This window comes from Gracilinanus agilis, chromosome 2 (genome assembly GCF_016433145.1).
Source record: "Gracilinanus agilis isolate LMUSP501 chromosome 2, AgileGrace, whole genome shotgun sequence".
In the NCBI taxonomy this organism is placed as follows: domain Eukaryota; kingdom Metazoa; phylum Chordata; class Mammalia; order Didelphimorphia; family Didelphidae; genus Gracilinanus; species Gracilinanus agilis.
Genome location: NC_058131.1, coordinates 234,145,247 through 234,172,635, shown reverse-complemented (window position 1 = coordinate 234,172,635; position 27,389 = coordinate 234,145,247). Strand labels below are relative to the sequence as shown.

At 34.5% G+C, this 27,389-nt stretch overlaps 1 protein-coding gene across 3 annotated transcripts in view; it reads right to left on the bottom strand.

Moving 5' to 3' along the window:
• ASXL2 (ASXL transcriptional regulator 2) overlaps positions 1–27,389 on the bottom strand; it is a 166,723-nt gene that overhangs the window by 26,574 nt on the left and 112,760 nt on the right. For 2 of the 3 annotated variants that reach the window (XM_044663756.1, XM_044663754.1), the window contains exons 6-8: positions 12,478–12,593; positions 4,831–4,972; positions 3,861–4,004 (exon numbers count right to left, since the gene is read on the bottom strand). In XM_044663756.1, coding sequence (XP_044519691.1) covers positions 3,861–4,004; positions 4,831–4,972; positions 12,478–12,593 — 402 coding nt within the window. The remainder of the gene's footprint in view (positions 1–3,860; positions 4,005–4,830; positions 4,973–12,477; positions 12,594–27,389) is intronic. The other variant, XM_044663757.1, reaches the window with a different exon arrangement.

The following is a 27,389-nucleotide window of genomic DNA, read 5'->3' as shown; positions in this document are numbered from 1 at the left end:
AGCTTACAGAACTGGCAGGACAGAGCAGTGAGTGATTTCATTCAGGCCATCTAATTCTAAAGCCAGTATCCATTCTTTTCTACCATATCTCTCACAACGTAATAATGCAATCATCTCCTAAATGAGGAAAGCCTCTAGGAGTGCTGACAATGTCTTGCATTTACATTTTTAAGGCTACTTTTTCCTACTCTTAAATACTTAATTTCCAAAGTTTCAATTCCCCTAATTAAGTAATTACAGGGAACCTGTCCCCAAATCTAGAAGAAAAATTCTTCCAAGTTTCTGTATTTTTTTCAAAATACTCTTTAGGAAGTTTATTGAAAGTCTTTTCATACACTTTCCATCTCATGCTCTAATATAAATATACCATGTGATCACTAAAGGTAAAACAAGCTATATTCAAATAAAGTGCCAATATGGATTTTTGTATGTAACTGAAGGACAAATTTTATTACCTAGATTAATTTGATTTTAATATGTTAGCAGCATAGGTCCTGCTTTCAGTCTAAAATAAATCCTATCCAAAAGCAACCAGTTGATAAATAAGCAAATATCTGTGAGGATTTAGTAAAGATTACAGTGACTGATAAAAGTTATCATGATCTTGAAAATTAAAAAGATTATCAAAATGGACATTTCCTTTTATGAAAGAAGTTTTGAATGAGGCTTAGAGAAAAAGAAAACAATAAAGTAACATATCTTGTCTTTTGAGGGTCTCATAATAATTTGGTGGATAAGGTGATGAAATGTAATAACTGAGAGTTCTATTGGGTACATTCTCATCTGATGAACTAAGCCCTATACCCTAAAAGTACTGGGTTTTTTTTTTTAGGAATATGTTAAAATTATTATATATTTAATTGTTTAAAAAAAGTTTTATTGATCTGGTTTTTTGTTAAAAATTTGTAATTATTGCCACTTTGTGAAACATCTCTTCTGATAAAATAAAAGTTAAGTAAAACTAATAATATAGTGCTCTTATTTGAAAGTCTGTGCAACATTTCACATCTGTAGCACCACCCCAACTCCTCTATTTTAAAACAATTAACAAATCCATTTTCTTTCTCATATGATCCCATTCCATTGAGAGAAAAAAGAAAATTAAAAAAAATTTCTAATAAATATGCCAAGTCAAGCAAACAAATTTATATATATATATATATATGTCTTATTATATATGTCTTATTCCATACCCAAATCCATCACCTCTCTCTGTCATGAAGAGCTTGTTTCATCCTCTGGAAATCATGAATAGTTTTTGAATTGATTGTGGTTAAGGCTTTCAAAGCTGCTTGTTTCTGAAGTTTTTATTGTGTTATAAAGTATTTACTCAATAAATTATATTCCCTTGCCTGCTAATTTCATTCTTTATCAGATCTTTTGTAGAAAAGATCTCAAAATTATTCCTTTGTATACTATAGATTTTATAGCATTACTAAGTTGTTACTCTGGTTTCGTTTCCTTCCCTCTACAATGGATTATAAAAGTCTGTCTTTTTGAAATCATCTATTTTCTCATTTCTTTCAGAACAAAAATATTTCATCCCATTCCTATATTACAACTTGTTCAGCTATTCATTAAATGATGAGCTTAGTTTCCAGCTTGAATATTTTTGTACATGAAGGATCGTTCCCTGATTTCTTTGGCATGTAGGCCTGGCAGTAGTATAACTGTGTCAAAGGGTCATGCTGCCAAGTAAATTTTTATATAGAATTAATGATTAAAGATTTTTATGAGAACTAGGCTAATGAGAACTAATGGCCCTAGGGGAGTTTTCACAGTTCCAGAGTCAGAAAAGGCCCTTCAAATCATTCTGTTCTTGACCTGGCACCATTCAATATTATCATCAATAGCACAAAAACACAGCATGTTAATAAAACTGACCCATATCAAAAAGCTGGAAAGGCAACCTAATAAAAAAAAGAACTGATAATCACCAACTGCAATATTGGGATAAAAACCAAAAAAAATCCACTAAATGAGATAAATCTCACCTATTCCCTTTAAGGTTTAAAAAGATCAATCCCACAAACATAGGATCAAAGATAATCTGATTTGATAGCAGTTCACCTGATCACAAGTGTGAAATGGTCTCTTAAAAATGTAAGTCTCTTTTAGGCTGCTTTAATGAGAAGCAAATGCCCAATTTACACTCTATTGGTCAGCTTTAAGTTACAAAATTCAATTAAGACTGCAATTTATAAAAGACAAACTAGAGCTCATCTAGGAAATAGCAATTGCAATTAATGTCATACAAGGAACACTAAGAAATTGAGGAAGGATAGCCTGTAGAAAAAGACTAAGGTAGTGTCTTCAGTCTAGAAAATTTTAAAAACAAAAAATCCCCCACCATTGAACTCAAAAGTTAAAAGACCTGAATTTTAATTATGGCCACCATGAGTAAATCTTTACATCTGTTCATCTCAGTTACCATATTTGTAAAATGGGAATGCCTAGACCTGTAATATGTATGTACTTCACAGGACTCTTCTATGAATAAAATGAGATCACATATGAAAAGCATTTTACAAACCTGCAAAGCACTATAAACATCATCTATAAAATAAGAGATTCCTTTTAGGTATAAATCTATGAGCTCATGTCAGATATTATAATAATAAAGAACTCTCACATAGAAGTGGGAAGAGCCTATGTGTGTGTGTGTGTGTGTGTGTGTGTGTGTGTGTGTTTTTCAATCATACATGTATGATTGAAAAAAACCTAGATTTTTGGTTTAACATAAGGAAAAAGATCTCCACAACAATTCCTGTTTAATAAATTAAATTCAATCAACAGTTATTAAGAATCTACTGCTAACAAAGAGGTACAAAGATGACTGTGACACAAAATAGATCAAGATAAGTATCCAGAGAAACAAAAATAAAAACCAGTGTTATATAAGGTGTGAAGGGGGAGAGCTCACTTCTGGCTTAGAGTGTAAAATGAAGTAGAACTGTGACTTAGAGTGAAGATATCAGTTAGAGAAATAAAAACATGAAGGGATTGAAGGAATGAAGGCTTTTTTGGCATACATAACAAAATAAGCAGACAAAGAAGGAATAGTTTGTAGGAAAGAAATCACCTGTAAAATGCAAAATTACAAAGAAAGAATATAAAATTACGCTGGAAAGGAGGGCTCAAGCCATTAGAGAAGGCCACAAGACCTGGGACCTAAAGCTAAAGGCAAGAAAAAAATTAATGAAGGTTATTATTATTATTATTATAGAGTACATGATTACTTTAGAATATATATGGTACTTGTGAAGCAGGTTAAAAATTTGTTCAGCCTCCCCTTTGCTCTCCTATATCCCTAGTCCCAAGCCTTCACACCCCTCCTTCCAAAAGGTGTGTTGTCAGCCATTATTTTGAATTGTCAAGAAGTAACTTGGTAAGATGCAATTACATTTTCCATCATATGTCTCATTAATTGAAGAAAAACTGTGACCCCATTCAAAGAATGACAAGAGGAAGAAAATTTGATCAAGGGACTGGTACTTCAGGGTAACCTTGCATAGGCTACTCCCTAATTAAAGGTTAGCCAAGTCTATAAGTTTAGCTAATGAAGGTAATTGTTTGAATCTGAATCTGGAGAAGTTCAAATAAAGGATGTGTATCTATTTATCAGTGTGTCTTGAGTAGATAATAGACTAGATAGTTTCTGAAGTTATTTCCAATTGTGTTATTCTACAATTTTGCTCTAACAGCTTAAAAAAATTGGGAGACAGAACTAGATTATCTCTAAAGGTATATTCCAACTTTTAACCTATGATCCTATAAAGGCTGTGTTTCCTTCCAATTTCCCACTTAGGCTATAGTTATGGTATCAGTATAAACAAAACTTGGAATATGAAAGAACTCACTTGTATGAAGCCTGTCAGATCTCTGGAATGGTTTCTTCCCCAACCCTGGCAGGGGGGTTTCAACTTTAACTGAAGAAGAGGAGCTAGAATTTGAATTCTGAGGACTGCTTGATTGTCCATCTGACTGTTTTCCTTCCCACACAGCTGGAAAAATAAAGAGACAAATAAAAGATACAATGCGGTGCTAGGGGAAATCAATGACTATATTTTGTGATTTAAGCTCTCCACACTCTGGGATTGCTATAACCACACTGCCTATATATGCACACTTTCCTGCCAGGCTACAGTTAAGACTCCTAAAATATCAGAAGCAAGCCTGGTTAGCTCATATTATGAGCCTAATGGCCTTTGAAGGGGAAAATGAAATCAGTATCCATAGCAAGTTTTTATTTTGAATGATGAAAAGTCTTGGCTATATCATTCCATGGGAATGCAAAAGCAGAACTTCCTCTGAGAAAAAAACAATTATTTTTTATTACCAACTAAAACAAAAATGGTTCTAAAACAAAGAGGAAGAGATAAATGGGCTCAATTTCAATCTGGTATGAGCCTAACTTCAAAATTAAATGCATAAAAAACTAAAATGTTCAGTCCTTGTGAAGACAATGGCTTCCTAGGCCTACTAAAATACATGATTCCAGGACATTATTAGGATAGCATTAATGTAATCATTTTCATAATATGCACATTCCACTGATAACTCCTTAATTTTTCTTCAAGGTTTAACACCTAAAAGTTTTCTCCATGTGATTTTCTTCTCATTTGAATTTCTACAGAGGTTATGAGGTATGTGTTGAGGGGAGGGCAGAGGGAGTGAGGAAGCAATAAGAGGGGAAAGTAGTATTATGGGGTTTATTATATATCAATATAGATAAAAAAAATTGCTGAAAACTAGAAAGATGACACTATAACACGAAGAAAAGATATAGAGACACTATCCCCAGAGGAAGGTGTCAGTCAGTCTCTTTACCAGGTTTAGTGGACACAGGTTCACTGGCTGCTTTGACTGACTTTAGCAGAAGATGCTGATTAGAGGAGATGGGCATACTTGTTCGACATTGTTCCTGCTGTTGCTGCTGCTGCTGCTTCTTTTGCTGTTGCTGCTTTAAAGCCTAGAAAGAGAGTAATGCTAATTAGAAAGAGAATGATAGTTTCAGCAATGAGGGGAAACAGAACACAAAATATAACTACATTTTAAAGTTAAGAAACTATTATTCATTCAACAAACATTTTGGCATATGTGTCCATGCTAAGGAACATGAAATAAACAAATTATACCCCTATAACAGTGATGGGCAAACTTTTTGAAGAGGGGGCCAAAAGAAAGGAAATGCTCATCTGCCAGTCTGTTTCTAAGGCAATTCTTTCGAAGTTTCATTATATTGTATCCTACTCATTGTATTCATCAGATTAGGAATAATGTTGCACTGCCAGAGAGAACATTTCAGGGTGCCACATCTGGCCCACTGGATGTAGTTTGCCCATCACTGCCCTATACTGATCTACAGTTTGAATGCACTTTCATATACAAAATTTCATTTTATCCCTGTTATGTCAAGTTCTTCATCAATATTAATCTTTGGTTGGGGGAAATATGAACAACATTCAGTGCAATAAAGTTGGATTCAGGTGAGTTTTCTTCCCCAAATTTACATGCATGAACAGCAAAGCTTGAATTAAGATAAGAGAATCTGCTCTAGAGAGAAAACTATGTGAACACCTTTTATGGAGTACAGAGAAAAGTCTCAAGTTTGAGGATACTCAAGAGATATAGCAACAAATAACACGAGTGGATATTTGGGATCTGGCCTAATGGTTTGAAAACAAAAGCCATTAAAGGAATTGAAAGAGAAGATGTGAAGAGAGAAAGGAAGGTTTGGGAAGTTCTGATAATGGGATTTGCATTTCTATATCATAACTTAAAATAAGAGGAAGGATGGGCTTATGTTCAGGGGCTGGTCAAAATGTACAGTTTTTGCCTAAATAATTATATCTATATTTATATGTATATGCAGACATCTCATACACACAAACGTGCAAAATATAATAAAGGAGAGATTCTTAATCTTTATGTCATGGACATCTTTGACAGGCTGGCGAAGCCTGTAGATTCTTCTTCTCAGAACAAATTTTTGTTAAATGCATGAAATAGACAAGATTTACAAAGGTAATCAATTATTTTGAAATATAGTAATAAAAATATAAAAAAAAAACAATTTGTATGTATTGGGTTAAGAATCCTACTATAGGGTTAGCTATTATAAAGAAAGATCATTAGAGAGATATCCAGAAATCCCGCCTTACTTAATTTGGACTATATTCTGGTTGGTCAAAATATTTTTTAGATCTTGTCCCTTATCCCCCAAAATGTAGCAGTCTCTTCTGGTTTTGCAACCATATGCAAATTATTACTGAATTTGATAATGATGAATGAGCCATCTGTTGCTTTATCAAAGATATTGATAAAAATTAAATGGCACAAAGTCAAAAGCTTATCCCATTAAAGACAGCTTTCTAAGTTGACATCAATACAGTAATGATGGTTCTATATATGGGTCCTGTCATTCAAACATTTCCAAATCCACATAATTTACTATCATTTGACTCACCCTTTCCAGCTAGACTATAAGAATGATGTAAAAATTCAGACAGGCAGCCAAATGCAGTAAAAAGAACAATGGAAATGGAGTCAGAGAACCTGGGTTCAAAACCTGGCTCACCTTCTTACTATCTGGTACTGTAAGTCCTCTCTCTAGGCCTCAGTATCCTTATCTGCAAAATGTGGAAATTAAACTAGTTAACCTCTGAGGTCCCTTCCAGCTCTAAATATATGTTCTTATCAAGACTTTGTGGATTTCATGAAAGAGAAAATCTTAGAAAGATGCCAGGAAAAAAGACTAAATCAGATGTCTACAAACAAATGTACAAGTTAATTGCAACAATCATGATAAACTAGATATCCTAGGGAAAGCTGGCAAATTTGGCCTCAAGTGCTCTAAGACTTTGTTTGGGAGAGAGAGAGAGAGAGAGAGAGAGAGAGAGAGAGAGTGTGTGTGTGTGTGTGTATTTTAAAGCGATTCTGTAAAGGTAAATACTTCATCAACAGGAAAAGGATAGTTAAGAAAAGGATGGGGAGAAGGGGATTAGTGGAGAGGAGCAGAACAATCTGCTCAGAAGATAGACTGATGTGAATAAATTCCAGAAACCCTAGTGAAGAAAAATCATGGTGAATAAAAATGGAAATGGAGACCTAGTCAAAGTGTAGTGAATATTGAATTGCCCTCAAAGTCAAGAAGAACTGAATTCAAGTAACACCTCTGGCACATAATGGCTATGTGACTACAAGTCATAAAACCTCTCAGGAGCCCTGGCAAGCCTGGTATGTTATAGAAGAAGTAAGTAAAGTTGAATATGGTCTGATGTGCACTGTAGATATTGGGTAGTTCAGGGAAGAAAGTATGAATCCTCTGGACTTAAGAGTCTACTGGGAACGAAGTAAAGGAAGGATGAAAAATACTCAAGAACATAATTATAGGGAGCAGCTGGGTAGCTCAGTGAATTGAGAGTCAGGCCTAGAGACAGGAGGTCTTGGGTTCAAATCTGACCTCAGACACTTCCTAGCTGGGCAAGTCACTTAACCCACATTGCCTCACCCTTACCACTCTTCTGCCTTGGAACCAATACATAGTATTGATTCTAAGGTGGAAGGTAAGGATTAAAAAAAAATAATTATGAAGAAAAAGAGAAATCATTCCCAAGAGAAAGAAGAGGAGGAGTTACCTAAACAAGATTAGTTAGACTATAAACTCCTTGAGAGCAGGAATTATTTTTGGCCTTTCTCTGAACCCTCATCATTTAGCACAGTACTGGGGATCCTGTAATAAATGTTTTTTTTAAAACCTTACTTTCTGTCTTAGTATGGATTTCAAGGCAGAAGAGTAGTTAAGGGCTAGGTAACTGAGGTTAACTGACTTGCCCAGGGTCACATAGCTAGGAAGTATCTATGGCCAGATTTGAATTATGCTTTCCTGTCTCCAGGCTGGACTCTCTATCCACTGAGCCACCTAGCTGCCCCAACAAATGTTTTTTGACCGACTGGCTGAATGTGAAGTAACAATCCATTTAGATCTCTTAAAAAACAAAATAAAACACATAGAGAAATAGGAGAAAAGGCAGAAGCAGCTCAATGAAGCAGTAGAACGTCTCAGGATGAATGGAACAATGAAAATGGAAAATATCTTAGCTCTTATTTTGTTTCTGTTGGACTTTTTATGCTAAGAATAATTATCTTTAACCTGAAAAGGAAACTCGCTAAAAGGGAACTGAAAGCAATTATAAATAGGGAAATACCAAGAGAGACTAGCAGCCCTTGAGTTCAACTAACCTAGTCCAGATTAGCTCTGCCCCAACAGTGAAAATACTAATAGATGGGATTTCTAAGTTTCTATCAGCAAGGGCCTGGGACATAAAAGAAAGGGCACAAGAGAGCAGTCAGGTAACCTCAGTTTAAGTTATGGTCATTTTACTTGGACAAACCACTGAACTTCTATAGGCCTCAGTTTTCTTATCAACTCAAGGAATATAATGCAACGAAATCAAAGAAAAAGGGAAAAGATTCATATGAAGAAAAAACTGGAAACAAAGTAGGAGAACAGTTGAACAAATTACGTCACACAAATATAATATAATATTATTGTGCCATAAGAAATAATAAAATTGATTTTGACAAACCTTAGAGGGTTTCTATGAATTGATGTAGAGAGAAGTGAATAGAATCAGGAGTCAGTTTATATGACTACAATATTATTAAGAAAAACAACTTTGAAAGACTTAAAAGTTCTGATCTAGCAATTACCAATCGTAACTCCAGAAGACTGATGACAAAGTATGTAACAAAAATGTGATAAACTGTAGATACTTGAAATATACATTTTCAGACATAGCAGATGAGTGGATGTTTTCTTTGATTACACACAGATACCGCCCAAAACCCATATACAACACACAACCACACACATTTGTAAATACTTTTTTTTTCCTCCCAAAAGAGCTTCTATTTTGTGGGGATAGGAAGAACTAGAGTTGGCTAAGAAAAGGAGAGATAGAGATAGTGATATCAGAAAAAGCAAAGAGAATCAATAAGATACTCATAAACACAAATAGAAGGGCCTAAGGAAGTTCAGAAGGGGGTTCAGAAAAGTGGATCAGTTATATTTTTTTAAAAAAAGAAAACACCAAGCTATACCTAAAAGATTTTCATTGTTTGGTGTTAAAGCCTCTTTTTCTGATCTTTGTATATGGAAATGTGTTTTTGTCAGTATCTGTCAATTTTATAGTAGCAAAAAAAATTAGGGTAAAAAATAGTGGAGAAAAAGAGAAATAAAGCAGGGTTGAAGAAAGGAAACTCTCTGGAATCCTCTCCCACCAAAAGAATTAAAAGAACTGATACTAAATTCATAAGCCAATAAAGTAAATTTAAATTTCAGCAAAATGTTCAAATATATATTATAATCATAATGAGTAAATGAACATCTAGACAGGCCATGCCAGATTGATTCCAAAACCTTTGGGCGGAGTTAATCAAATGGAATATCAAGAGAATTCTGTAGCTACGATTCACCTAGATTCTATTTTACTGATGCTTCTTAGTTTTTATGCCACCTTCATTTCCGGAAGCTCTGGCCCTGATATATTACCCTCTCTCACCTCCATCAGCACACACTGGAAGAGCTCTGGGCTGGCTCTTCAGTCAGAGGAAATGGGCTGAAATGCTCCATCCTAGTGTAACCCTGGGAGAGTCACTTAATCTCTTGGAGCTTCAGTTTTCTCATTTGTAAAACGAGAGGGTTAAACTAATGGCCTCTGTAGTCCTTTCTAGCTCTAAATATATGATTAGATGTTTTATATTTGATATATATAGATATAAATAAACATAACTATTTAATACAGCTTTAATACATTTAATGTATTTGGCAGAATATGCAGCATTACACATGTGTATCCCATGGTCTTGCTACCAATCTTTCATCATTTTTTTCTTTGGGACCAAGAATAATCATTCCAATTAATTTGTTTTGCTGTATTTTAGTGTTGTTTTTGTTCATATTTTTATAATCATAGTGTATTATTATATATATTATATATAGTAAAAATATATTTTTTTAGTTCTGCTTTTTTCATTTAACTCTAGTAGATACAAATTTCTATATCTGTATTTCTCCCTTTCTCAGAGTGAAAGAGATAATTTTGCTATTATAAAAAAATGCTTCTATGAATATTTTGGTACATATGAAGCCTTCCTATTCATAACCTTTTTGACAAAGAAACTTAGTGTTGGGATTACTAGTTCAAAGAATATGAAATGTTTAGCAACAGTTCTCATGAAACTCCTCATTGTTTAAAGAGAATGGTTACAATGATTCACTGGTTCTTCCAATAAAATATCAGAGTGCCTGTCTTTCTAAAGTCAAGGCCCTGAACAATATTTCTATCTTTCATTACATGAGGGTATCAGGTAAAACATCTCAGAATTGTTTTAGCATTTCTCTTATCATTAGTAATCTGGAACAGTTGTTTATGGGGTTGTTGGGCTCATAGTCCTTCAAGCACTTGAAGAGGTAGAAGCTGAACTAGAAGATCTCTGACATTCTAGTCTAAGTAGATTTTACAAAGGTACTGATGGCATCTGGTTGACTGACATTCAACCTGGTCTGGTCCTTATGGTTGCTCCAAAGCATCTGCTTACTTTTTCAATATTCTCAATCTACAGAATTCTTTATGAATTATAAACCAAAATAAATGTTACTATAAACTCTCTCACAATTGCCACCTAAAGAATACTCTTCCGGGGGCACCTCAGTGACTCAGTGGATTGAGAGCCAGTCCTAGAGACAGGAAACCCTGGGTTCAAATTTGGCTTCAAACACTTCCTAGCTGTGTGACACCGGGCAAGTCACTTGACCCCCATTGCGTAGCCCTTATTACTCTTCTGTCTTGGAAATGGTACTGATTCTAAGAAAGAAGGTAAGGATTAAAAAAAAAAATACTCTTCTGGCTTAAAAGTAGAGAAGCTCAAAGAAAGTAAGAAAGTATCACCTACATTTAGTCAAAAGGGGAACATAAGACTCTATACTCTGACGTTTCTAAATTGTCAAACTTAAGTTTCACTCCCCAAAGTGCTGAAGATACATAAAAAAAGATGGCTCAGACTTCCAAACTCTTACTCCAGAACAGGCTTCTGATCTCACATCAAACCTACCCTTGGTTGTGCTCCTGTCATAGAGGATGTAAGGGCGAGAGAACCTGATCTCCCTGTTCTTAGTTGCCTGCTGAGAAAAGCAGGCCTGAAAGTCAGGCTCAGATCTCATTTAGATTTACCTGGAAAAGAAGACTTTGGGATAAGAAAAAGGTGAGGCAGGGTAATGAAATGAACCATGGAGAGTAGAAGTTGCTCTGTATGGATGATTTTGTTTTATCTTTGTAGATAGTGCACTGCACATAATAAGCACTTAAAAATCTGAATTTTACCAGTCTTATCACTTACCTATCCCTGCCTGCTTTTCTCATTTCTTTTTTAAAAAGATTGAAAAATATTCTAAGGTTCAAAGACTAGCAAGAACCTTAGTCTTCACAGAGCAATATAGACCAGATATGGCAAGTATATCAAATGTTTCAAATCCTACTGCATTTTGCTATGGTCATCCAAAAACAGTCTTAGCATAGAGACAGAATAGCTTCAAAGTTCTATTAAACAAAAATTCTAATCAACTTCTTTTCCTTGTGACTTGAAAAACTCTAAATCTGCAAATTACCTATACTGCAAATTCTTAAAATTAGATATATTAAAAGCTGAATATTAAAAAAAAAAGCTGAATATAAAAATTTTCTCATGTATCACTAAAAGAAACCTGTAAGATAGCAAAAATTTTCTGAAAACTTCAACACTCCCATTCAGATTTCCATTCTAAAAGAAATGATCGAAACATCAGACAAGAATTCTATATAAAAATGCTTGCATGATTAGCATGTACATTACAAATTCAATTTCAAACTTTGAAAAAATAACTTCTTATATTTCTCCTCAAAAGAAGTATTTGTATTTCATAATTCAGCCTAAGACATATTAATAAAAATAGATACAGACTAAGAAAAAAGAGCTTTGATATGTACGAATATTGGAAATTACCATAACCATCTTCAAAGCTTTCATAAATTACCTTACAAATGTAAACTGGGTTTTTGCTTTTTGTTAGTTGTTTTAAAAACCAAATTAAATTGTAAGAATCAAAGGAAGCTCTGGGGCAAGTAGAAAGTCAACTGTGCTTTATCTTTGGCAAAGGGCATTCCAAGGACCTTTGATCACATATGGTTATTGATTTTGCAGAGATGGTATATTATTTATCTGCTTACATACATATAATTCTTCATCTTACTTTGAATGTGCTTTCATCTTAATGCTTTTGGAAATCGTGTGAAATTTCCCAAATATATGCCCCTGCTCCCCAACACTTGTAAGTATGAAGCTTCCATCTAATTAATTCCCAGGAAAAATGAAAAACAGACACATGGTATTGAATGTGGATCTATACTTCTGATGAAAACACACTAGCCTGATTACCTGTTTCAGTGCCTTCTTGCTGTGCTTCTGGGATGGAGAGATGACTTTACCAGCTGAGATGGAGGGAGATGGACAGCTTGACTGGGGGGAAGATGGCTGTGACAGTCTAGACGATACTAGGGAAAAAATAAAGAAAAATGAAAACCAAAAATAATGTTGCCAAGGGAGATACCAGGTGCTAATTTTCTTAAACTATGAAGAGGCAACATGCCTTTGTGTTCCATGGGTACAAAATTGAACCCATGTATTTTCCCTTGGGGGAGTTCTAAAATAAGCAAGCAGTATTTTCTGGAAAGGATTTAAGCATATTGTTTTATGTATTAAAATATTGAGTAAGTATTGAATTCTAATACATTCCTTAATTTACATTCTTTAATATTTGCAGATGAATTGATGAAAGTTCTAAAAAACTGAATGCTAATTTGGTGTTTGCCATATTAACCATAATTTATTAAGAAAAGCCTAGAGTTGTTTTGCTTTGTTGCTATGATCAAGAGTTATGGCACTCATAAAATAAAAATTTTTTAAAGTGATGGTAGTGTATAGTATTAGAAAGAATAGAGGAAAGAAGAAATGTATTCTGGTCTGGCTCTGCCACTAGCTGTAACCTTGGGTATAACTCACTTCTTTGCAGCTCGTTTTCTGCATTTATTAAGAGAGAGAGAGAGAGAGAGACAGAAACAGAGAGAGAGAGAGAGAGAGAGAGAGAGAGAGAGAGAGAGAGAGAGAGAGAGAGAGAGAGAGAGAGAGAGATGGAAGAGATTATTTATAAAGGTCCTTTTCATCTTTAAAATTCAGTGAAACTTTGGGATACTTCCATTGAGAGCATATTTTTCCCCTCACTTCTTAACTCTTTTTGTAACCAATGAAATAACAGAACTGTCCCCCCGCTCCCCACAACTGATGGATACCTACTTTGATAAAAGCAATACAAGATGATATAGAAGTGGTGGTCATAGTCTCCTATAATAGGTAAACATCTAACTATTCTGAACTTTCCTGAACATAGGTCCTGAGTACTTGTTAAGTATTTCTGCAAGATGAAAGCTTGCACTTATGACCATTCCAGAATACTAGTAGGTAAAATAGCTTAATATACTTTTGAATTATTACTGATATAGGGAACCAAAGGAAAGTAGAACTGAGAAGTCTTAGGGATAGACAGAAGGACCAAGAAAGTATCCTGAGAAATGATAAGTAGACAGTGCTAACATATTTCTTAATTTTGGATGTTCTTTCTATTGAATGAGGATGCTTGAAAGTACCCTATTCCTATATTTCCTTTTCTCTATTTCTATGAAAAAATACTCAACAGGAATTAAAATAATAAGAAAAGGAGGCAAAAGGGGATAGTAATAGGAAGAAGTACAGAGGAAAAAAAGTAGGGCATGAGAAGGGCAAAGGATTAGGTATAAAAGCTTATCTTTCTCTCTCTCTGATTCTACTTTGGCTATGATTCATTTAAAAACAGAAAATTAGGAAAATTCTCCAGTGAAGTTAAGGCTTTAGGTGGGAGTGGTGAAGAACTAGACTGATACATTGGGCAAGTTATTCTTGCCTGTAATTCAATGCATAGGGTTTGATGTTTACATTATTGTACATTCTTTTCTTCCTGGGACCAACTGTTTCTCCAGCCACTCCATCCTTCCAACCAAACCCTGAGAGACCATGTCTCTTAGGAGCTAAATCACTAAGCTCTACAGTACTCAGAATCATACAACCTCAGCCTTCCACAGCCACTTTCTGTCCTGTTGCTCTTGCTCCTGGTTCTATCCTACAAAGATGATCACCTGAGTCCATGCGCAAGAATAAACAAGCCATTTAACTGACTCTGAATTTCCTGAAATCATGTTTTCATCTTTATCCCAGCCATTTTTCACCTTGCTGCCCCTGACTCACTTATCCTTCCCCCTTTCTCAGTATGATTTCTACCTCTTGGTCCAAAACAAGATTGGTAATCAAATAAGTACAAGCATTGTCTCAGGAAAGGTCTGCTAATGGACTGTACTGGACAGATTGTTCCATTCACCATATTTGTAACTTCTCAGACTGTAATTCCCTTCCTAGGTCACAACTATGTATGTATGTATGTATGTATGTATGTATGTATGTATGTAAGCATGTGAGAGAGACAGACAGACACATACATACACACACATACATTTTTTGTCTCCCACATTAGAATGTGATCTCTTTTAAGATAGGAACTGTCTCACTTTTGTAGTCAAATCTTCAGCACTTAGCACAGTGCCTGGCAAAATGTAAGTACTCAATAAATGCTTTTCAAAAACTTATTTATTCAATGAAAAAATATACAAAAATTATTGTGTATGTGTGTTTTAATTTTACTAGTATTTGTGTGACAAGAGAAAGTGGTTAGTCAAGTCTTTTTAAAACAATCTCTGAGGACCCAGGGTTGCTTAATATATCGCCAAGAAACATGATCAAATATAAAACTGCCATGATTATAAAAATGCCCCTGGTAATATGCATGTTTACTTACTTCCATTCTACCCCCACCCATCCCCCACTCCCACCTTTCTAGTAAGTGTCCAAACTTTCAGAACAAGTGGATCAGTATATATTAAGTTGGTTAAAAGGTGGAGTCAAAACAGTCAAAATGAGGATCTATATAGGGTATGAAATTCAATCTTTCAACACTGAAGAGTAGTACAGAAGCAGAGTGGGATCTGTATATAGTATACAGGAGCCCACACCTAGCAGGTATCAAATAGTTGCCTTCTTTTCTCTTTGGGTTGTCAACATGAACCACAGCTTCTCAGTAGAGTTTTGAGGAAATTCCTTATTGGGGAAAAAAGTGATTTCCCTCACTTTCCAAATGAAATAAATTAAAATAAAGAAATTCATTCAATAGAACATTCCATATAACTAAAAGTAATTGCTATTAATTCTTAAGACACTTTCTCTGAAAAAGGAAATCATATCATCCAATAAACTTATTCAGGGAAGTTTTACCAGTAATTTAATATGATAACTAAAATGATGATGAGAATATTATTTCTCCATTTTGCAATAATTTTTAAACACCCAATTATTTTTGCATATTAAAAAGAATATTCTCTAGATATCTCAAACTTGCCAAATTCAAAAAAGGATTCATTCCTTCTATCCTAAACCTACCTCTCTTCCAAAATTCCCTATTTTTGTCAATCTCACCACCATCCTTCAAGTCATGCAAGATCACAGTCTGAGATGTATCTTCAATTCTTCACATCCTCCAAAATATCTAGCCAGTTGCTAGATCTTTTTAATTCTATCTCCTCTACATTTTCCACATTTCCTTCTCTATTCTCACCCAGTCACTAATCCATTTGGGCTCTTTCATCTCTCAACTCTACTATTCTATAGAAGTCTCCTAACTTGCTGATCAGTCTCATTTTTTTTACAAATCCACATTGCATACAGCTGCCAAACTGATATTCCTGAAGCATAGGTTAAGCATTCACCTGCTCAAGAAGTTCCAGTGGCTCCCTATTACCTCTGCAACAAAACACACACACTTACGCATGTCATTTAAAGCACTTCACAATCTGGCTCCGTACCCACCCTCTACAAAAATATTCTATACCTCTCTTTTAAATGTATCATAATACTGTACTCTATTTGGTATATTTCACATGCCACAACCTCATATGAATTCATTAGCAAGACTTGCAAGTGATAGCCTTGGAGATCTATCTGCTTCCACTTTCTTTGCCATAACCACTCACAACTCCTGTTAAGACTCATTTTTCTGTAAAAACTGTCAGCTATTTAGTATTCTTCAATGGCTTCCTACTAAGGAAAATTCAAATTTGTTAGCCTTCCAAGCTCTCCACATCTTAATGCTATTTTTTACCTTTTCAGTATTATTATATGTTCTTCCTAAGCACCTCTGATATTCTTTGTTACATGAAAACTGGACCATCTAATGAATCCAGATTAATCTCTATATGCTCACCCATTTCTATGACTTTGTTTATGATATGCCATATGCCTATAATCCCATCTTCTCTCACTAGAGCCTACTAAATTCTAATCCATTAAAGCTCAACTCAAATGCTCCCTTCTCTAGGAAATCTTCTTTAGTCCTCCTGTTTACTAAAATCTTTTCCTGAACTAGAACTAATACAACTTTTTAATTGCGCCCACCTACCTTATATACCATCATTTTGTGCTTTGCATTATTTGCAGCAAAATTTCCCACCATAATATAAATTTACTATGAATTTGTTCCTTATTGCATTTGTTTATGCTGTCTTATTTAATTTAGAATAAAAATTATGCTGAAGAGAAAAAATAAGAGGACTCAGGCCCAGAAACAATGATTATTATAAAGTAAAATTCATGCCAAATAAGCACTTAATTTCCTTTGGGTATCTGAAGGTGCTGCAATGGAAAACGAAAATACCTTAAATGGAATAGCTAAGAAAACAAGACTGAGTATATGTTCAAAATATTGGTATGTGAATAGGAATTTGAAACCTGACACTCTTCCCTTAAAGTGGACAAAAAAGAAGGAAGACAGGATGTGATTAAAAGCTTTAGTTTAGAGTAAAAGGCCCTTAGTTCAAGTTCTAGCTATAGGTTACTCACTAGTTGTGTAATGCTGAACAAGTCACTTCACCTCTTTGCCTCTGTTTCCACATCTATAAAATAATAAGTATTACATCATTTCTAAAGTGCCTTCTAGTTCTAAAATTCAGTTCATTTTAGAGAGGAAGAATGATTACCCTTTCATGGTTTATGACTATTCTAATATAGAATAACTAAGATAAATTAGTTTCTCTTAGGCAAAAGAAAATGTAGTTTACAAGCAATAAATAAAATGGGTCCTTTGCACAGGTAATCAAAACCGGCTGCATTATTGCCATTGGATTACCATACTCCCAGAATGACATCAGGTACTTCTTGGTACTAGGATATACACATATGGATATAAGATACAAAGATATAACTATGTCAATAATTGGGTGTTTATTTCAAGGATATTGCCCCCCCCCCATAAATGATGAACTGTTTCATCAGAAGTTTTTAAAAATTACAGCTAATCTCATTTACATATATATTTTGTATAAATATTAAAACTTTTGCATATTATATTTTATTGATAGAGTAACGTCGTGTCACTTTGCCTTGCTTGTACTGAAATATACATTAATATATACAGATACATATGTTCAAAATGTATATAAAAATGCACAAACTATGCACTAACGTACAAAATATGCTTCCAAGGAAGCATAATAGTAATGCCTTTTGACAAAAAAATAATTAATATTGAAAAGTCATTTAAGCTTTGAATCTCCTAAAAAATTCTCTAAGAGTTTAAACAACAGAATGGCTAGTATGCATGCATTGTTGGGGAAAGTTGTCACACTGAAGAGTAAGTCTGACTGATGTATCCCTGATGTATCCTACTAAAGTTGTCTCCTTTTCTCTGAGCCGAGGACTTACATAAGAGAAAGGAAGGGAGAAGGATGAGGAAGAGGGTTAGAGGGGTAGAAAGAAATAAATGTACGGGAATAGGTGTAGGGGCTGGGTGGTGGGTGGGTGGGTGGAAGAGATATCTATGTCTTTATCAATATCTTTTGACTTTTAAGCAGCATGAAAAAAATTATTTCAGCAGCAGGCCTCAACTGTCAGCTTTAACCTACTACATTATTTATTACTTTTGAGCAGTATTGTATCTCATTTTATTGGGTACATTATTTATTTCATGAGGAAACATCACCACCTTGAGGACCTCTCAGTTACTGCTGCTTAAGACCATTGAAACCTGCTTAAAACCTGAATAACTATAGGCATGAATTTTCGGGAAAAGCTTCCAAGGGGGACTACATGAAATCAGTGTTTTTTTTAATTGACATTTGAAGTTTACTGACATTTCTTCCATACATCATCTTAAAAATATATAATACAGGCCCTCTCTACCCCTGTCCAGCTAGCCATTCTTTGTAACAAAGGGCAGAAATGTAGCTCAGCCAAACTAATTCGATTTCATATTTGATCCTGAAAGTAAGAGGGAGTCAAGTACAGTTCAATGAGTAAGGGGAGATGATATGGTTAAACATACTTAATTCCCCCCCCATTATATGTAAAAATAACTTCATAAACATCCACTTTTTCTGAAGTTTTAAGTTCAAAATGTTCTTCTTTCTTCTGACTCTCACTCACTCACTCTCTCCCTGCCCTCTCTACTCCCTGAGTTGGTAAACAATCTGCTACAGATTTTATATATGCAATCATGTAAAACATTTTTCCATATAACAAACCTTTTTTAGAAAAATCACAATGGTTACTGAGTAGGTGCTGGATTAGAGTGAGGAATGGGGGGTGGAGGGGAGAAAGAGAGAGAGAGACACACAACACAGACAGACAGACACATTAGAAAATTATTATAATAATCCTCAGGTGTTTGCTGTGTGAATAGACAGAACTTAAAAACAATAGATGACACAAAGGTAGAAATGACAGAATTTGACAAAAGATTGTATATGAGTAAGAGGTTGACACTGAGGTTGCAAGCCTGGGTAACTAGGAGGATGGTGGTTCCCTCAAAGAGTAACTGGGAATAATTTAGCCTCAAACACTTCTTAGCTGGGTGATCCTGGGCAAGTCACTTAACCACCTCTGCTTAGCCCCTACCTCTGTTCTGCCTTGACACCAATACAAAATATTCATTTTAAAATGGAAGGTAAGTGTTAAAAAATTGGGGAGCTGGGAAGAGGGGAAGGTTTGAGGTGAAGACGATGAGTTCAGTTTCAGTTTCAGTTCAATTTGCTGAGTTGAGATGCTAACAGAATATCTAATCTGATATGTCCAAGTGGTAATTGGACTCAGGAGAGAGTATGGTAAGGATAAACAATGTGCCCATGGTCACAAGACACAGACTCAGAATTCAAGCCAAAATCCAATGTTCTTTTTACTACCCCTTAAGGTTCAGGAGTAATAACAGTCAAGTCCAAAGATAAGTTCCACTCCCTCAATACCCCCACCCCCAAATTCCCTTTAGTCAACACTTTCCACCTCTTCTGTAAAATATTTCATCATTTAGAGGAAATGACGTTTTTTGTTTTTTATTTGCTTTTCATAATACCTTCTGGTTAGGTAAAAAAAAGAAATAGAGGGTAGAAAAATAAGCAGAATAATACACAAATAAGAAAATAATTCCTAATAAGAATTACTTTTCATGTTTTATAAACAAGGTATTGTTTAAATAAAAAGGATATAGTCAAGAATAATCAATATAAAGAATGGTGAACTAATAGGCATGTCAGAAAAGAATGACTGCCTACTCCAAATTATCTCCTTTACCAGCATGTCATGGAAATGGAAATATTTTCTATTAGTTACACTAACAAAGTAGTATGTGTCCAAAAGCAAATATCTAGAACTAGAAAGGAACTCAAAGGCCAATTAGGCTAATCCTTTCATTTTACAGATAAAGAAACTAAAGCTGAGAAGCTGTGACTTACCCAAGATTTGAGAAAAGTATTATCAGTGTCTGATTATGAAACAAGGCCCTTGTTTAAATGAAATTTAATTATTATGAAAGATATTAAGTCATTTGTCCCTAATAAGCATATATCTATATCTATATATATCTATAATTATACCCAAATTAATTTACTTAAGTGCCAATATCAATCAGATTATGAAAAAAATTTTAGATAGCTAAAAAAATGGTTAAAATTTATCTGGAAAAAAAGTTCAAGAATAGCAAGGGAATCAATGAAAAAAATGTGATGGAAGTTGATTTAGCAGTACTAGATTACAAATTACTACAAAGTAGTAATGATTAAAACAATCTGATACTGGCTAAGAAATAGAGTGGTGCAACAGTGTATTACATTAGAGGCATAAAATACAACAGTAAATGTCCACAGTAATCTAGTGTTTGACAAACCCAGAGATCCAAGATTTTGGAACAAAGAAATCACTATCTGACAAAAATTGTGGGAAAACCAGAAGCAGTTTGGCAGAAACTAGGTAACAGACCAACATCTCACACAGTATCCTGAGAAAAAGTTAAATTTTAGACATAAAGGGTGATATCATAAGCAAATAAAGGAGCATGGAATATGTTATCTGTCAGATTTATAGATAAGGAAAAAGTTTATAGCCAAACAAGAGCTAGAGAGGAATATAGGCTATAAAATGGATAATTTTGATTACATCAAATTAAAAGGTTTTGCTTTTTTTTTTTTTGGTAGAAGAGAAACAAAATCAATGCAGCCAAGATTAGAAGGAAAGCAGGAAACTGAAGGGAAAAAAATGTTAAACATTTCTCTAACAGCCTAATTTCTCTCATATATGGAAAGAGAAACCATTCTCCAAATGATAAGTGACATAAACAGGTAGTTTTCAGAAGATAACGAAGATATCCATAGCCATATTTAAGAAAAATTCTAATAACTATTGATTAGAAAAATGCCAATTAAAACAACTCTGAGGTACTACCTCTATTACATCTATCAGATTTGCTAACATAACAGAAAAGGAAACTAACAAATGTTGGAAGGGAAGCAGAAAAACCAGGATATTAATTAATACACTGTTGGTGGAGTTATGAACTAATCTAATTGTTCTGGAGAGTAATTAGGAACTATGCCCAAAGAACTATAAAAATGTACATATCCTTTGATCTAGCAATACTATTACTGGGTCTGTACCCCAAAAAGATCAAAGATAAAAAATGTGTATAAAAATATTCATAGTAGCTCTTTTGTGGTGGAAAAAAAATGGAAATCAAGGAGATACCCATCAACTGGGGAATGGCTGAACAAGTTATAATACATAACTACAATGGAATACTATCGTACTATAAGAAATTGCTACAGAATGTTCTCCAAAAACCTGAGAAGACTTATGTGAACTGACACAAAATGAAGTGAGCAGAACCAGGAAATCATTGTACACAATAATAACAATATTGTACGATGATCAACTATGAATAACTTAGATGTTCTCAGCAATACAATGACCGGAATAGGAATTAAACCTGGGGGTGGGTTCCATTGGTAACACCAAATTAAAAAATACAAATTAAAAAAATTAAGAGAAGGAAGCACTGGCAAGTTTAATAAGCCGATAATTATGTCACAAAAAATGGGGGGGAAATTAACAAAAAGTGATATACCCCAGAAAGTAGGAAAAAGACTCTAATTGTACTCTATGCTACCCAGACTTCTATAATAGGATATTTAACTCTAGTTACCATATTTAAAAAATAGGATATTAACAAGCTAGAATTCATGCTGACAATGAGAAATCAGCGTTAACTGATCGAGAAAATAAGTCATGTAAGGGACAGCTAAACAATGGGAATCTTAGGTAAGACATCAGTTGGCAGTCTTTAGCTATTTGAAAGACTGTCATACATGTGCCCTGTGTTGTCTCAGAGGAGAAAACCAAGGTTATTTCAATTAAATTCAATTTAACAAAGATAGCTTTCACATTAGTTCCATGTTAATGGCAATTGTTTTTTAACTAGCACTGTCCAACAATGGAAAATTCTGTCTTCTTGTGATAGTAAGCTCCTGGTCAAAGAGAAAAAGAGTCATCCATTATTAGGTCAAGGAAGGGTGTAATTCAATTAGTCAACGAATATGTATTAAGCGCATATTGCATGCAAAATACTAGGCACTGCAAGAAATAAAACATTTAGAAAATATACTAAACTACTTTCAGAGGGATAATAGTCTAGTAAGGGAAATAATAAGTTATAAGGTACATTAAAGAGGCACAACACAAAATGATGCCTGAAATCTGATGGGGAAAGTCATTTCAGATAGGAAGTCTATTACCTGGTAACTTACTTGAGATTCACAGACAACAAAGAACTCCAATATCCATTTCTCTAACCCTTCACAAAAGAAGAACTGTGTTTTCAAAACATATTTGCATTTTTGAGGTATCATTCCTATACATACTGATCACTCTATAGTAACTTGTTAAGAGCTTGTTGTTGTTGAAATTAAGGTAAAAATCAAAGCACATAGCCTATAATTATTATCCTTGAGAGAAAGCATTATTATTTTGTGTTCCTCAATTAGCATCTTCTATACCTACTCTTAATTTGTTTCATATGCCATTTCTTATTAGCAGTGTATTTTCTACCATTATTGTTCTAGTGTGGGATGTTAGCTGATGCTACCTACTTGAATAGGGAAATATGCATTAGGGAAGGGAGTATAGTCCTGCAGAATGATTAGTAACAAATCCAATAATAAAAGTAAGATAAATATAGTAGAGCATAGTAGAAAGAGTAATGGATTTGAACTTAACACACAGGTTCAAATTCTGGCTCTTTCCATATATTATTACTCCATCGTAAAAGCTATGGTTCAGCAGAAGCTAGAATAAAAGTTCTGATGTTCCCTTTCATATACATGGTTAGCTACAATGAATCCAAAATCATCTCACCTGCCCTTGAGATGGTTTTGTGAAGAGAAAAATAAAAACACAGAGAACAAGTTGCTTTAAGATTTTTTTTTTTGACCTAAGTTTTTTCTTTGCAAGCCTGGCTACTAGTAAGCATTCAGTCACCCACCAAGTATTTTTTAAGTAGCAGCTGTACATGCCTGGCGCTGAATATTCATAGCTAGTAATGGTAAGCAAGGCAGGACAAGGGACTTTGGGGGGAGGATAAGGCATGTGCCTTTCCAGTATAAAGGATACTTTTTATAATATATAACAAAAATGTATTCTTTATACCAAGAAGACATTGTGAAATACTAAAGTAATTAAGTTGCAGGAACCACAGTGAAGGTTCAGAGATTTCAGATTAATATAAACAACCCTGAAGGAAAACAATATTCATTAATACTTCTTGTCTGCTGCAGTTTAGCAAACTGTGGCCTACAAATTCCTAACATTGCAATCAAGGCAAATAAAATTTCCAGGAAAAATTCCAGTGTGAAGGATAATTTCTATGAGATAGTAAAAGAAAGATGGCTCCCCCTCTAGGTGTCTTGCGCTTATCAATAAATGGTAGGGCAGTGGTTTTTATGTCTAGCTGAAGGACTGAGAACAGGAGCAAAATGTAGCAGTGAATGCTTCATTTTAGCTGGCTGAAGGACCTGAAGCAAATGTATAAGATCCTACCTAGTATAATGACCAGGAAAGGTGGCCAAGAACTGGAGAACAGAAACCTTTGAAAAGGAGCAGAATCAAAGGTCAAGAGAAAATGGAATGTGTTAAAAAGTTTTTCCTCATTCAAGAAACCTCTACTATCTAGTCTGCGAAAGTTAAGACCTCTAAAATATCAACTGATTTGCAACACTAGGCCCTACCTTGGCTTATACATAAATCAAATGTTTAGAAATAGGTTTAACCTTTATTATAAAAATTGGTCCAAATTCCCTTTAACCTGTATCTGGCATATAGCATTTACAATCTTTAACAAAACTTTTAAGGCACAATTTGGCTGAATTAGTTGGGGAATTTTTCTCTACTGAACACTGTCCTATACAAATGAGGCAAAACAAGTATTTCTGAAAACCATCACAACATTTTTTACATAAAAAGAATTTGGTTGAGATTTAGGACAGAATATGTGTAGACCAGTTAATGCAAAGAATACTTTTTAATAATGGAGCAATATCTTAGTCATTTTTATCTAAACAAGTTTTTATTCCAATTAATCTCCTTTAACTTCAAGTAACAGAGGCAGGATAATCAGAAAGGTAAATAACTTTTTTAATATCCAGAACTTGATGGAAGTAAATTAAAACATTTCTAGCCAGAATGATTTTAAGAATTTGTCCACAAATTTCTGTGAAAGCTAGGAAAGAAGGCGCCAAAATGTGGGGGAGACTATCAGAATAATAAAGACAAAAAACTGTCAGTGTTCCAGAAGCCTAAGAGAAGGCATGTTTTGTTTTATTATTTTTTTCAATCAGAAAAAAATCAACCTTTTCATCCTTCCACCGCAAATCTTCAATTGAAAAAGAAAAACAAAACCCCTGTTGCAAACATGCAGGTCATCAAGGCTTTCTGCACTGACCATTAAAAAAGAAAAGAAAAAAAAAGTCTCATTCTACACTTGAGACTTCACCTTTCTATAAGTAGGTGGGGAGTATCATTAGTCCTCTAGAGTTGTGGCCAATTATTATACTGATCGGAAGTTCCTATGTCTTTCAGAGTTGTTTGCTTTTATAATGTTATTGTTCTAGTATAAACTGTTTTCTTGGTTTTGTTTATTTCACTCTGTATCAGTACACAGAAGTCTTACCAAAGTCTTACCAAATTTCTCTGAAACTACCTCTTTCATTGTTTCTTATAGCACAGTAGTTTTTTACAATATTTATATACAGAAACTTGTTTAGTCATTGCCCAATACCTGGGCAATTCCTGAGTTTCCAATTCTTTACCACCATGCTAATATACTGTTAACTAAGTTATGAATTATCCAACCACTTTGGAAAATATTTGGAATTACATGAGAAGCTGTTAAAGCTGTTTATATCATTTGACCCCATGGTCTCCACTACAGGGCAAAAAATGCAGGAAGTTCTTAAAAACAGATCCCATCATTGATGCATTTTTTTAAAAAAAACTGTGTATTGGTTCTAAGGCAGAAGAATGGTAAGGGCTAGGCAATGGGGGTCAAGGGACTTGCCCAGGGTCACACAGCTAGGAAGTGCCTGAGGTCATATTTGAACCCAGGACCTCCAGTCTCTGGGTCTGACTCAATCCACTGAGCTACCCAACTGCTCCCTGGATGCACTTTTTAAAACAAGAAAATACTAAAAACAAAGTATCTTCCTAACAACTGAAGAAATGGTCGAATAAATTTATCCAAATAAACATATGTATTAAGAACAACACGAATTCAGGGGGAAATGGGGAAACTTATTAAGTGATACAGAACAAAGCATATAGAACAAGGAGAATATAAACAGTGACTAAAATCATGTGAAGAAACAAACACTAAAGCAGCCAAATTGATTAATTATAATGACTGATATTGGTCCCAAGGTAACAAACATAGATAAATACAACTTTCCTCTCTGTAGAGAGATTGAAGACTCAATTCTGAACACATATACTGTCAGATGAGGTGAATGTGTTAACTGGTTTTGTTTAATTACTTCTGTTACATAACCACATGAAAAGATGTTTTGTCATACTTTTGTTAAATGTAACCAATTCTTTGGATCAGGTCTAAAAAGGTGGCAGACCAACCATCCAGGGCTAAATTTAGAAGAAAGGGGGGGGGGGGGGGGGGAGAACCGTAAATAGGAAATTTAATTTAGTGTTACAACAGTGATACAAACTGCTAAGAAAAAGGAATACATTTGCAAAACAGCAATTTCCATGATTAACAAACACTGTGTGAAAGTACTTTTAACAGAGCTGTGTGATTCAACCTACTAAATAAATTCACTAAGAGCAAATAATGAAGTAAGATGAACTGACAGCTAACTAACTATAAGGTAGTTCAGTATACTGTCCCATTAAAAAAATTACGCGTGCGTATGCGTGTGTGTGTACACATACACACACATGCCCAAGTAATGAAGGAGCAAATTCTTGGGTCTATGTCCTGGCCTTGAGGTTTTTCTGGGCAGGAAAGACTGGCCACAGTTGAGTCTTAATTACCTATCTATCAGACTTACCTGCCACAGCAACCTAGTGCTGGCACTTTTTGAGCTTCCTTTTATATGTTATCCTTCCTCATTAGAAGGTAAGCTCTGTGAGGGAAGATTTTTATATCTTTCTTTGTGCTTGTATCTGTACTTCCAGTAAATTAGGAGAGTGTCTGGAACAAATTAAATTCTTTTTATAAAATGCTTGTTAGCTTACTGATTTCCTTTTTTGTTCTTTCCTTTAAGTGATTTATAAATTATTAATATTTCTTGCCAAGTAAAGAAAAGTTCTAACAATTCCTACAGGGTGGAAATGACCGAGTTCCCTAACCCACAAGAGTTAAACTCTAGTCAGGAAGCAACAGGTTTTCAGTCTGTCTACTCTCTCTGTTCTTTCACCAGGTTAAGCAGCTTGCACCCTTTTTAGCAAAAGATGTGCTGGAGATGCCCATGCAGAGATATCACAGCAAAAATCTTTACCCTAGGTCTAGGCTCTGGACAAGTCTGCAAGTTTGCTTGTCCTGTTCCTGCTGGAACATCAGGGACTATCTGGCTATAAACTGAGTAAGCACCCTAATTATATTAGAGTTCTCCAGGGTTAATTCACAATGGATTTTGCCTAACTGAGGATTCTGTCTTCCACTGTAAAATTAAGAGTTATTTTTTCAAAAGGGTTGGAAAATATAAGTATTTTGGGTGGCGTATCTTGCCAACTGGCTGGTCATATCAATCTTTACATTCTTGTAAGAAAGCAAAAAACCCTTTCAAATCTGTTCCTTCCTCCTCTAAAAAAATACTGATTAGACAACAGCATCAAAGATAACCACAATCACAAAGTTGTTTTGACCTTTACTAATTTTTGAAAGTTTACAGATAAAAAGAATGAAAGGGCATCATATTTGGTGGAGAATTCTAGGTGTGGGAACTTCCTCCAATCAAAGCTGACAGCAACCTACTGACAGTAAATAAGGCTCTAGTTAAAAGTCCAAAGGTACTAGCTAAAACACAACAAAATTAAGTGATATATCCAGTCATCTCTCTAACCTAGTCAAGAGGCAGAATTTGGAATCAGGTTTTCCTTACTCCAAACCTAGTATTATATCTGCTACACCAAATTGTTTCTATTCCTGTATCAAATGAATCAGAAAGGCAAAATGATATCCTATAGGTATTTAGGTGCAAAAAATAAATCTGACAATAAAGGGCACTGACATAAAATTCTATCAAATGCATAAGTCTTAATACAGCACTGAAGGTGATGATTTCAAAGTATGGCATGATCTGTAAACTACCTGTATAAAAAAATTCATTAGTTTG